The sequence below is a fragment of the Heterocephalus glaber genome, unplaced genomic scaffold, assembly GCF_053883595.1.
Source record: "Heterocephalus glaber isolate CG9 unplaced genomic scaffold, H.glaber_assembly_v1.0 deba00001745, whole genome shotgun sequence".
Taxonomy (NCBI): domain Eukaryota; kingdom Metazoa; phylum Chordata; class Mammalia; order Rodentia; family Bathyergidae; genus Heterocephalus; species Heterocephalus glaber.
In genome coordinates this window covers 43,712-54,334 of record NW_028258451.1, presented here as the reverse complement: position 1 = coordinate 54,334, position 10,623 = coordinate 43,712, and the positions used below count along the sequence as shown (strand labels likewise).

At 52.2% G+C, this 10,623-nt stretch overlaps 1 protein-coding gene and 1 long non-coding RNA gene across 21 annotated transcripts in view; one reads left to right on the top strand and one right to left on the bottom strand.

Annotated features, from left to right (window-relative positions):
- Window positions 1-385: 385 nt before the first annotated feature.
- Klk13 (kallikrein related peptidase 13) lies at window positions 386-8,918 on the top strand. Of its 2 annotated transcripts, none has more exons than XM_087200926.1 (6): window positions 386-564; window positions 1,083-1,171; window positions 5,600-5,789; window positions 6,305-6,369; window positions 7,266-7,402; window positions 8,709-8,918. In XM_087200926.1, the coding sequence occupies exons 2-6, from the start codon at window positions 1,120-1,122 to the stop codon at window positions 8,895-8,897; spliced, it is 633 nt and encodes a 210-aa protein (XP_087057052.1). In that variant the 5' UTR covers window positions 386-564; window positions 1,083-1,119; the 3' UTR covers window positions 8,898-8,918. The 2 variants fall into 2 exon arrangements, with proteins under 2 accessions (XP_087057052.1, XP_087057051.1); XM_087200925.1 differs by having other exon boundaries at window positions 387-564; window positions 6,101-6,369.
- A 1,186-nt stretch (window positions 8,919-10,104) lies between these two features.
- The window catches only part of LOC147821279 (uncharacterized), a 41,920-nt gene continuing 41,401 nt past the window's right edge, over window positions 10,105-10,623 (bottom strand). For all 19 annotated transcript variants that reach the window (XR_015447293.1, XR_015447291.1, XR_015447299.1 and 16 more), the window contains one exon: window positions 10,105-10,608. This is a non-coding gene — a long non-coding RNA (uncharacterized LOC147821279). The remainder of the gene's footprint in view (window positions 10,609-10,623) is intronic.

Here is a 10,623-nt window from a genome sequence, read left to right as displayed (position 1 = left end):
GAACCTGGGTGGGCTGGCTTTAATGTTGAGAGATAAACAAGAGATAAATTGACCCCAGGCTGGCAATGAGATTGGAGGTGAGGGGCAGGTGGGCTGAGGGAAGGGGCGTGGCTAAGTGGCAGAGATGCTGTCATGGGGCAGAAAAGGCCCTCGAGGAGCTCCCGTACCTAACAACTGTGCACACTTCGTAGAGGAGGGAGGACCGGGATGGAAACAGGTTGAAATCAGAGATGGCCAAGGAGTTTGGGAAGGAAATGGGTTTTCCCCTTCCCCTCGGTTGGGCCCTCGTGCCCGGAAAGTTCAACACGGGTTCACCTCGGAATGGGCGGGGCCAGGTCTGGGTCCCAGCGCATCCTAGAAGCTCCGCCCCACGCGGAGGGCCGAGCCCAGAGCCGGGGTGCCCGTAGCCAGCCTGCTGAGCCACTGGGGGTGGAGAGGGGGAGCCAGCCACCGGGAAATGCTGAGCGCGCTGGGGGAGGGCGTTGAGGGGTTAAAAGCCATGGGTCGAGGCTGAAGTTGTAAGTAGCTGGCTGCCGAAGTTGTGCGCCGGGACCCCTCCCTCAGGTAGGGTCGCCTGGGGGGGCGGGGCGGGGCGGGGTACTGGAGGGGAAGAAGGGAACGGGGCGTAGAGGAGGGGGCTGAGGGGAGGCAAGGGATCCCCAAGGCGCGAGAGGCACGGGAAGAGAGACCTGCAGAGACCAGAGACGGAGGAGGACGAAGCTCACGGAGTGGCCCGAAACTTAGGGGAGACCCAGGGTCCCCAGAGAGGGGCGAGAGGGTCTGAGCGGAGCATGCAGGGCAGCTTGGAAGTGGCGCATGCACTGTGAACCCCGCTCCTGGTGGGCAGGGGACCAGGGCTCGGCCTCCTTGGGAGAGGGGCAGCCCGCAGGAGCCTGGGGGTGCACGCTGGGACCGCCCCCCCCAAGAATGGAGTTGGGGAAGGGGCAGATTCTAGGGTTAGGGTTTCCACGTGAAACCAGCATGAGTGGAGAGGAAGGCTGAAGACTGGAACTCGCAGGAGCAGCGAATTTCAGACAAGGGGGATCCGGGGTCACAGCCCAACACCCTTCGCCCTCTCCCAGGTCCCGCCCACCCTGTCCCCGGGGCCCCGAACCCGCCATGTGGCCCCTGGCCGCTGCCGTCGCCTGCCTGACCCTGGCCCTGTCAGGAGGTAGGTATGCGCGGGGGCGAGGCGCGGTGCCCACTCGGACAGCGGTGGGAAGGGCCAGGCCGGGCGAGGGGGCGTGGGACCCCGAGCCCCGCCCCCACCCACTCCGCCGGCCAGGCCAGGCCCGCGCGGGCGGCCCGGGAGCCTCCTCCGCTCCCCGTGTGACCTGGTTTTCGGCCTGGGGCCGGCCCAGGGACCCTAGGTCCTTCCCCTCTGACCCTAGGAACGACCGGCTCTGGGCGCCCCCCACAGCATCCCCTCGCACGGTCCCCCCTCCCTCCGGCCAGGGGCTCAGAGGAACAGGAGGGCTGGTGCCAGTCTTTGAGCAAATGACTTCAGCTTCCTTGTGCCTCTGAGTTTTCGTCCGGAAAATGGGACGGATGTGTGGTCACCACCGAGGGCTCCTGTGCTTGGGGAAATGGGGACACGGAGGTTGGACCTTAGCTTCCATTCCGAGACCTTCTAGGTTGCCCTTCCCTTAATCCTGGAGGGGGCCCCACCCAAGCTTTGTCCCCAGAGAGTCCTCTTCCTCCACCGTGAAGGCCTCCTCCCCGGCCTTTGCAGAAGAGTTCTATGGAGACTCCACTCGTGAGGCATTCATTCATTCATTCATTCCATAAACAACTGCTGAGCAGCCAGTGCTGTGCTTGGTGCTGGACAAGCAGAGACACAGTCAACACCCAGTACTTCGCTGGGTGGGATTATTCAAACGATTACTCAAATAATTAGCTAGCAATTAATTGCCACTGGGAGGTAAGAGGAGGGCCCAAGGAGCCACACAGAAGCCCAGACACCATGGCGATGCCCAGCCTGAAGACCTCCCAAGGCCTTTGCTCTGGAGCGCAGGCCTGGAGGAGGGGTTCTCCAGGTGCCTGGCACCCAGACCTTCCTGGCCTGCGGGTGAGGTGGCTCCTCTCCCTTGTTGACACTCCCAGGACTCACACTCACGCTCCTTCTGGGTGCGGCACCCCAGGATTAGAGCCCCACATGCTACGTCTTGTGAGATCCTCAGCAGTGATGAGGTAGGTCCACTCTGGCCCACTTTCAAGCTGGAAAGCCCAAGACTCAGAGAGAGAGGAGAGGGTCCTGCCCCACAGACATGGGCCGTGCTGGGCTGGGACGGGGACCAGGTTGTACACCCTGTCCAGATCCCAGACTTCCGGAGCCGCTCACTGTGCTCATCACTTGTGGCTTAATGAGCTTCTTAACCTCAGTTCTTATTACAAAGTGAAGTTGGCGAGGCAGTGGTGGCGCAGACCTGTAATCCTAACACTGTGAGGCTGAAGCAGAAGGATCACAAATTCATACCCAGACCGCGCAGCTTAGCAGTTTAGGGAGATCCTGTCTCAAAGTAAAAATGCAAACAAAAGAGCTGGTGATGAAGTTCAGTATGAAGGCCCTGGGCTCAATCCCCAGGGATGCAAAAATTAAATAGAAAGATGATAGATGATGAGATGGATAGATAGATAGATAGCTAGATAGATGATAGATGATAGATGGTAAGGGGGACCCTGCACAATGAAAACAAAACAATATGTTCATTGGGCTGAGTCACCTGAACTTGCAGCTGGTGACCTCTCTGACCTCTCTAAAGTAGCTACCGCAGATGATTCAACTTTGTGAAGGCCAGGTTGTCTGCTGAGGGCTTCTGCTTTTAAAAGTGAGCTCAGGGAGGACCAGAGAGGATAGAACTCAGAGATGATTGGCATCACCACGAGATGTTTACGCGCGAGAACTGGACAGCGGCTCCCTTTCTGAGTTTGCAGTGTAGTGTCACTTATACCTCATGTCCCACCTAAAATGATCGCCTGCCCCCTCTTCATGACTCCTGATCCTAACTTTAAAAGCCATGGAACCAGTTGCAGTGCTCAGCTGTGGGTGGAGGAGGTCCCGGGGAGGAGGGACTCGGGTTCATCACTAGTAAGGACTTCCCTCTTGCAGAGAACCAGGCCTGTGCTGGCTGCTGCATTGCAGGTTTGAACCACAGGTCTTACTGAGTCCTGTAACCACCTTGAGCGTGAAGAACTGGCCCCTTGGCCCTCTGCTCCCACAGTTCTCACACTGGTTCAGCTAACTGTGGGCCAAAATTATCCAGAAGGACGCTGCATCTGTACTGAACTTGCAGACTTTTATGTCACGATTCCCTAAACAGTATAGTAGAACAACTATTTGCATCACATTTTGCATTTTGTTAAGTATAAGTCCTCTGGAGATAACTTGTCCTACAGAGGAAGGTTGCATAGGTGATGTGTAAATGCTTCACAGGTTTATGTAAGGGACTTGAGAGTCTCTGGATTTCCCATGCACACGGAGGGACAACTGTACTCTTCTTACTTGACAGCTGGGGAAACTGAGGCTGGTGACCTCAGGTACAAGGCTGCATGGTAAGACACCAGCCAATTCAGGACTAGATTTTCTGTCCCACTGCTATGCAGGCAATGCTGAGTACAATGTACGGCACACATACGGTTGTTTATTGAGCACTGAGCATGTGCCAGGTGCTGTGCTAGGTCTGCAGGATGGGGCTCTGAACAAAATAATTAGGGCACCTGTTGTCTGGAGCTCGCAGTCAAAGTGGGGAGATTTTTTTTAAGGAAACATAAAGGGGAACAAATAATAGTGATTACTATGCTGATGAAAGTCGGTTGGGGGTGTCATGAGGTGTTCCTGGGACCCAGGGGTGGGGGCAACATAGACCAAGTGACGAAGAGGACCTCTCTGAAGAGGTGACATTTGACCTGAGCTCCCAGAATCAAGGAGGACCCAGGTGCGTGGCTTTAGATGCTGGGTGCCGTGCAGTAGAACCCTCACATGTCTCTGTCTGGACTGCCAGGCATGGCAGCCACTGGGCACCCAGGACACTCGAGCATTTGAAATGTGGCTGACATCACTGAAGAACTGCGTTTTTAATTTAACTTAACATTGTTTTAGCTAATTTAAAAATTAAAGAGCTATGTATGGCTAGTGGCTACCCTATAGGCCAGCAAACAGCGAGAAGTCCAAGGGTCTGGTGTGTTTGAAGAGCAGGTGCATGAGGCTGGAACAGAGTGAGCCAGAGGACAGAGGCAGGGGAGGTGGACAGAGGCTGCCAGGTGATGCAGGGTCCTGCGAACTTCAGAAAGGCTTCAGGGTTTTGTTTCACAGGGAGTCAAGCCTGGCAAAGATATTGTCTAACCGTCTGGTTTGAAAATTCTTTAGGCTGCTTTGAGAAGCCTGGATTGAAGGGATGTGAAAGTGAAAGCATTTAGGTTGCCATTGCAGTCATTCAGACTGGGGAAGACAGGACATGGGCCAAGATGGTGGCAGGGAGCCAGAGAGCACTGTATACTTAGCAGCTAAAACCAACAGGACTTGTTGGTCATGAGTGACTAGGAAAGAGGGGAAGCAGAGATGGTTCTTAACCTTAGGGCTGAACTCCAGGGTGGAGAGACTGAAAGGAGTAGTTTAGGTTGAGAAAAATCAAATTAGGGACACAAAATTTGAAGATACATGGAAGACATTCAAGTTGACAGGGTTTGAGTTTTCAGCTTTAAAAAAGAATTCAGAACTAGAGATGTGAATTTGAGCATAGTTGGACTTTAGGTGGTATTTAGAGCCATAGAGGCACCTGTAAAACATGGATGGATGGATGGATGGATGGATGGATGGATGGATGGATGGATGGATAAATGGATGGGTGGATGGATGGATGGATGGATGGATGGATAAATGGATGGGTGGATGGATGGATGGATAAATGGATGGGTGGATGGATGTATGGATAAATGGATGGGTGGATGGATGGATGGATGGATGGATAAATGGATGGGTGGATGGATGGATGGATGGATGGATAAATGGATGGGTGGATGGATGGATGGATAAATGGATGGGTGGATGGATGGATGGGTGGATGGGTGGATGGATGTATGGATAAATGGATGGGTGGATGGATGGATGGATGGATGGATAAATGGATGGGTGGATGGATGGATAAATACATGGATGGATGGATGGATAAATGGATGGATGGATGGATAAATGGATGGATAGATGGGTGAGTGGGTGGGTGGGTGGATGGAGGCTTCCAGGTGGATATGAAGGTCTGTCTCGCTTCCATCTCCTGAAGTCCATTTCCATGATAGAGTGATAGAGAAAATGCAGGAGGAAGAAAGTCAGGCTTCTGCTTCCTATCACCAACGTCTTCATTGCCTGAACTCCTCTTACAGTCCACATTGGAGAGTTTGGCACTTCTATAGGAAAGAAAAAAATGTTTTTCCTGACTCATCTCTACTGAACAGAAAATGCCAGCTCCCAGACACCTCCAAATGAGTCATCAGCTCCTTGTCACCCAGACCCATGGTGTGACCCTTTCTCCAAGCACAGGGACTATAACTCTAGCCTCCTCCTCACCCTGGGCCTGATTCTCTAACAGTTTCTCTTCTTCACCAGGCATCTCCCAGGAGTATCCTAAGATTCTGAATGGCACCAATGGGACCAGTGGGTTTCTACCTGGTGGCTACACCTGCCTGCCCCACTCCCAGCCCTGGCAGGCAGCCCTGCTGGTGAGAAGGCGGCTCCTCTGTGGGGGAGTCCTGGTCCACCCGAAGTGGGTCCTCACTGCTGCACACTGCATGAAAGCGTACGTGGGGTCTTGGAGTGTGGGGTAGGGATGAGTGGGCACTGGGTGGGTGAAGTTGGCCCAAAGGAGGAGACTGAGCTAGGGCTGGGGTTGGGCGTCGGGTTAAGAATGAGGTTTGGGGTAGGCAAAGGGGAAATATTGGAATAGAGTCAAAGAAGGTCCAATGGGACTGGAGCTGAGGGTGGGAAGAGAGATAGTTGGAGAAAAGGCCCACGGGATGAGACGGAGGTTGGATTAGGATGAGGAAGAGGCCGGGCCCAGGAGGGCTGGAGAGAGGCTGACTTCCCCTAACCCTCCTTCCCGCCCCGCAGCGGGTACACAGTTCACCTAGGCAAGCACGTCCTGGGGCGCGTGGAGACCCGCGAGCAGGTGAGGGAGGTGGCCCGCTCTGTCCCCCACCCCGAATACCAGGTCAGCCCCACCCACCTGAACCACGACAACGACATCATGCTTCTGGAGCTGGCGAGCCCGGTCCAGCTGACAGGCCACATCCGCACCCTGCCCCTTTCCCGCAGTGACTGCCTGCCCCCCGGGACCTGCTGTCGGGTGTCGGGCTGGGGCACCACCACCAGCCCCCAGGGTAGGTGACGAGCTCCCCACAGCGCCCGAGGTCTCGGGGTGGGGAGGAGTGCGTGGAGGAGGATCCCCTGGTAGACAAAGATGCAAGCCTATGTGAAGGGACGGGTGTCCCATACACGCCTAGATACACATCTATGAATACCTAAATATAACTATATCATCTAATGTCTGTTGATAGTGAGACATATAAATATATGATTATGAGTTATATAAATTATTTTATAAATCATATATTTAAAATATTATAAATCATAAGTCACATATTGAAATCGATTATATAGATTATATAAGAATATTATGTCATCTATAGTGTGTGTATAATAGTAAACAGCATTCAAGTATATAGTTTATAGTACACTTAAACTATAAATACTACAAAACAATTTAATACACTAATGAACGTGTGTTTACTAAGGTGATGAAATGTAAGTCTATCCTTCGTGTGAGCTCTGTGTGCCTTGGACACCTGCACACCAACAAGGGCACTTTGCATCTCCATAGCAACCACTCCCTTCCCCAACCTCTTTCCCCATCCTCTGCCCCAAGCCACCTCCCCAGGACACTTCCTCTTGCTCTGCTGTCTCCAGTTCTCCACCTCTCGCCATCCCGCCTTCTTCCTGTTCCTCCTCACTCCCCCTCCAGTTTTCGCCCTCTGCCTCTGGCTCCCTTCACTCCTCATTCTCCTTCTCGTCCCCGCCCCGGCCTGGCCCTCCCCTCCCCCTCCCCACTTTGCTCCTGCCTTTCCCTCCGCCTCTCCCTATTCCTTTCTTTTCCATCACTTTGCCCACTTACATGACTCGTCTCTTCCCCTCTCCTCCTTGTCACTGCTTTATCTCTTCATTTCCACCCTATAACCCACCCAGGACAGACATGCTCAGACCTCTCTCTCCTCCCCAGTGAGTTACCCCAAAACCCTGCAGTGTGCGAACATCCCACTACGCTCAGACGAGGAGTGCCGTCGGGTCTACCCGGGGAAGATCACTGCTAACATGCTGTGTGCTGGCTCCAAAGAGGGGGGAAAAGACTCCTGCGAGGTGAGACTGGAAGTTATGGGCTTTCACAGCTGGGACAGGAAGCCTGAGTGGGAGGGGGGATTTGCTCCAGGCTTTGGGGAAACCAATCTATAAGTGGGGGGGGGGGTTCTAGCATAAGGTATGCAGACAAAAAAGGGAGTTCCCAGGGATGGCAAATATAATTCATCTTGAGCTTCAGCTTTGACTGAGTGGCTGCCCATATCTCTGTGTTGAGAGGCCTGAAGGTTGGGATTCTTTTAGTTGCAAGTGATGGAAACCCACTTCCAACTGTCATAAGTAAAACACAGCAACAAACACCCTGGCAGACGTGATGTTAATGAAAATCCAGACGTGATGGCTTCAGGTACAGAGGGATCCAGGTGTACAGGTCATGTTTTAGGAACTCTGTCTCTTTCTAACTCTCAGTTTTTCTCCTCTGTTTGGGCTCTATTCTCAACCAGGCTCTTCAGCAGCAGGTCAGGGCTTAACCGCTACCCTGTAAGCAATGCTACTGGAAAGAGAGAACATCTCTTTCCTAATAGTTGACAAAAACGTCTTGGGCATGATTCTCACTAGGCTGATCTGAGTCATGCATATTGAACCATCACTCTGGCCTGAGCTGTGGGAATCTGAGACCCAAGATGAACCACGGGACTGTGGGAACCAGAGTAGCCAGACCAACTGCATGGATTGAGAGGGCCGAGAAGTAGTTCCCCAAACGGAAAACTCAGGAGGCCATTTACTAAAGTAAAGGAAATGGCTTCTGAGTTTTGGTTTAGTGAGAAAGAGCATGATCATGAGTGAAGGATCTGTGCCGTGCTCGATTAGCGATGTCTGCTCAGGCCAGGGAGAAGCGAAGAGCATGTGTATTACACACACAGCCTGTGTGCAGTGTGTTGACTCAATAGCTAGATGGCACAAAGGAGCTGTCAAATCAGAACAGGCCCAGCTGGTGGGGAGCTGGGGGTGTAAGCTGGGATTTGGTGCCCGGAAACCAAGATGGGTATAAATTGTCACCACTTCAATGAGACTAAGGAATGGAGAACAATAGAGAGACCTGGATGTCAGCCCCGATCCCAACGTCTCTCTGGATCTAGCTTCGCTGTTCTGTTCCTCTTTTCCTGTTTCTCTCTGTGGTTCCTCTTATCTGTTTCTCAGTGTCTCTGCTGCTCTTTCACACTACTTCTGTGTCTGGCTCAACCTTTCCGACTCTCCATCTCTCTGACTGTTCCTGTCTGCATGTGTCTCTCTCCATCCTTCACTCTCTCCCCCATCTCTGCCTTTATCCAGCCCCAGCAAAGACCCCATCTCTCTCTCTCCCCCTCAGGGTGACTCCGGGGGCCCCCTGGTATGCAATGGCACACTCCATGGCATCATCTCCTGGGGAGACTTCCCATGTGGACAGCCCAACCGACCTGGCGTCTACACTCGAGTCTCCAAATATGTCTCGTGGATCCATGAAACAATCAAAAAACACAAAACCCAGGAGCAGAAATGGACAAAGGGCGCACAATAAAAGCTGGGTTGATTTACCTACCTTCCTGCTCCCGCCACGTCCCCCTCACTTTGCTGAGCCCTTCTCTGCCCTCCCCTGAGTGTCCTACTGAGACCCTGATCCGTGATCGCAGCATGTTCAGTCTTAGCAATCTTCCATGTTCCAAAAGCACTCAACCATCCTCCTGTCGTCTCCCAGGTGTTGCAACCTAAAAGGCCCCAGTTACCTGAGTGTCCCAACCCAGACAATGGCCTAGGTCCCCCAGCCACCCACCGTGGCCATCACAAACCCAGATGGACATCTGCATTTCCTGACTTTGCCAACAACCTCAAATCCTCCCATCGGCTATGGCAAGCATCTTCTCTCTTTTGGTTTTCATCTTTTGGTGACACTGGGGATTTGGATCCAGGGCCTTTGTGCTTGCTAAGCAAATGCTCTGCCACTGAGCTAAACCTCAGAAATATTCCAGTCTGAATAGACCTTCCTTGATGACATCTGAAAACACTCCATGTATTTATTCACTGCCAATATTCTAGGTCTCGCACGATTCCCATGATAATTCATCGTGAAAATCTCTTGTGCCCAGAATCCTCTCCCCACCAACATCCTGCGCACCTTTGAGTGATTTATCACGGCTAACTTTGGGTCTTCAGAATGGTTCAGTGGCACAGCACCTGCCTCATAAGTGCAAGGTCCTGAGTTCAATCCCTGGTACAGGAAAAAATAATGGTTCATTCTCCCACTGTACTGAGTCCGATAGACATCTCGATCCCACCTACCTCCCACATTCCCTCTCTCCAAGTCCCATTCCCACTAACCATTGATGTCACTCTAGTCTTGCAGTAACAGGGTTCAGTATCCCAAGCCCCTGTATTGAACCAGTATTCTGTCCTATATCTCTCAGTCTTGTATCTCTCCCATGAACATCCTTGTCCACTGTTTCTTGCTATTATCTCTTTGCCCATCACCCCAAACATAGTAGCTAAGTACTTAGCTACTGGAGTCCCTGCTGGATGCAAATCCTTGCTTTGGAGAAGTCATCAGACTCAGAGCCTCTTTCCTTTCTCATCTGTAAAATGGGCCCACAATTTTCCTCATAGCTTTATTACAAGGATAAACATAAAGCACTCACTATCATTATTATTTACCTGGCTCTCTGTAAAATACTACATGCAGATGTGGATAACAAACCCTCCGATTTGCCGACTGTTCAAGGAAGTTTCACGCCTTTATTCTCAGCCAACATTTGTTCAAGCTGGCCGTGCGTGGCACCTTCTTGGGTATTTATTTATTCAACAAATATTGCTAACTAGCATTAGCCAGGCACTGTAGTAGATGCAGGTAATGTGCAGTGAATTAAACAGAAAAAATGTCTGTCCTCGTAGAACTGATGTTCGTTTTGGAGAGAAACCATGAAAACAAAGAATAAAGAGATAGGTTGTCAGGCGGTGCCATCAGCTGTGACGGGGCCACTCCTCTGGTGCTGTCCCTGGCAGAGTCACGTTTCTGCCCTTCCCTCCTTAATCCTCTTGCAAAGCTGAGGTCCCCTCCCTTTTGTCCAACATTATAAACCCTAAAGAGAGCCCCACCTCCGCGATGAAGGTGTTAACTGCTAGATCTTTCTCAGATTGACAGGAGCCAGAGCATCTGATGGCCTTCCTGACACCGCTCCAGTCTTCGGCTTAGTGAACATGTCTGGGAACTCAGGAGGTTGAGGTCGCTTGCTGCGTCCCTGAAAAGAAAAAGG

What these genes read in the sequence shown, in the direction of transcription:
- Klk13 (XM_087200925.1), top strand. Translation starts at nt 1,120, where the DNA reads ATGTGGCCCCTGGCCGCTGCCGTCGCCTGCCTGACCCTGGCCCTGTCA. An exon ending in GACCCTGGCCCTGTCAGGAG is followed by an intron (nt 1,172 to 5,599) that starts GTAGGTATGCGC and finishes CTTCTTCACCAG; the next exon opens with GCATCTCCCAGGAGTATCCT. An exon ending in CACCACCACCAGCCCCCAGG is followed by an intron (nt 6,370 to 7,265) that starts GTAGGTGACGAG and finishes TCTCCTCCCCAG; the next exon opens with TGAGTTACCCCAAAACCCTG.